Source organism: Penaeus monodon, chromosome 27, assembly GCF_015228065.2.
Source record: "Penaeus monodon isolate SGIC_2016 chromosome 27, NSTDA_Pmon_1, whole genome shotgun sequence".
NCBI lineage: Eukaryota > Metazoa > Arthropoda > Malacostraca > Decapoda > Penaeidae > Penaeus > Penaeus monodon.
Genome location: NC_051412.1, coordinates 26,690,190 through 26,690,392, shown reverse-complemented (window position 1 = coordinate 26,690,392; position 203 = coordinate 26,690,190). Strand labels below are relative to the sequence as shown.

At 66.0% G+C, this 203-nt stretch overlaps 1 protein-coding gene across 1 annotated transcript in view; it reads right to left on the bottom strand.

The window, feature by feature from the left end:
* Window positions 1–203, bottom strand: part of LOC119590378 — a 1,546-nt gene that overhangs the window by 850 nt on the left and 493 nt on the right. Inside the window, exon 1 of the mRNA XM_037939048.1 lies at window positions 113–203. This exon is cut by the window's right edge and continues 493 nt beyond it. Within this exon, the coding sequence (XP_037794976.1) occupies window positions 113–203 (91 nt within the window). The remainder of the gene's footprint in view (window positions 1–112) is intronic.

Below are 203 nucleotides of genomic sequence, written 5' to 3'. Positions count from 1 at the left end.
AACGCGATTCCTGCCCCCCCACCCCCAAATGAACACCAAAAGCCAAGCCACGCCCACGAAACCCGGAGCAACGCGGGCGTGGGCGCGGGCGTGCGCTCAGACGCCCGCTCACCTCCGCCTCCGACCCGGGATGGGCGGGATGATGACGGTGATGCTGTTGGACGAGTCAGAGTTGGAGGCGAGTGAGTCGGTGTTCACGTGGA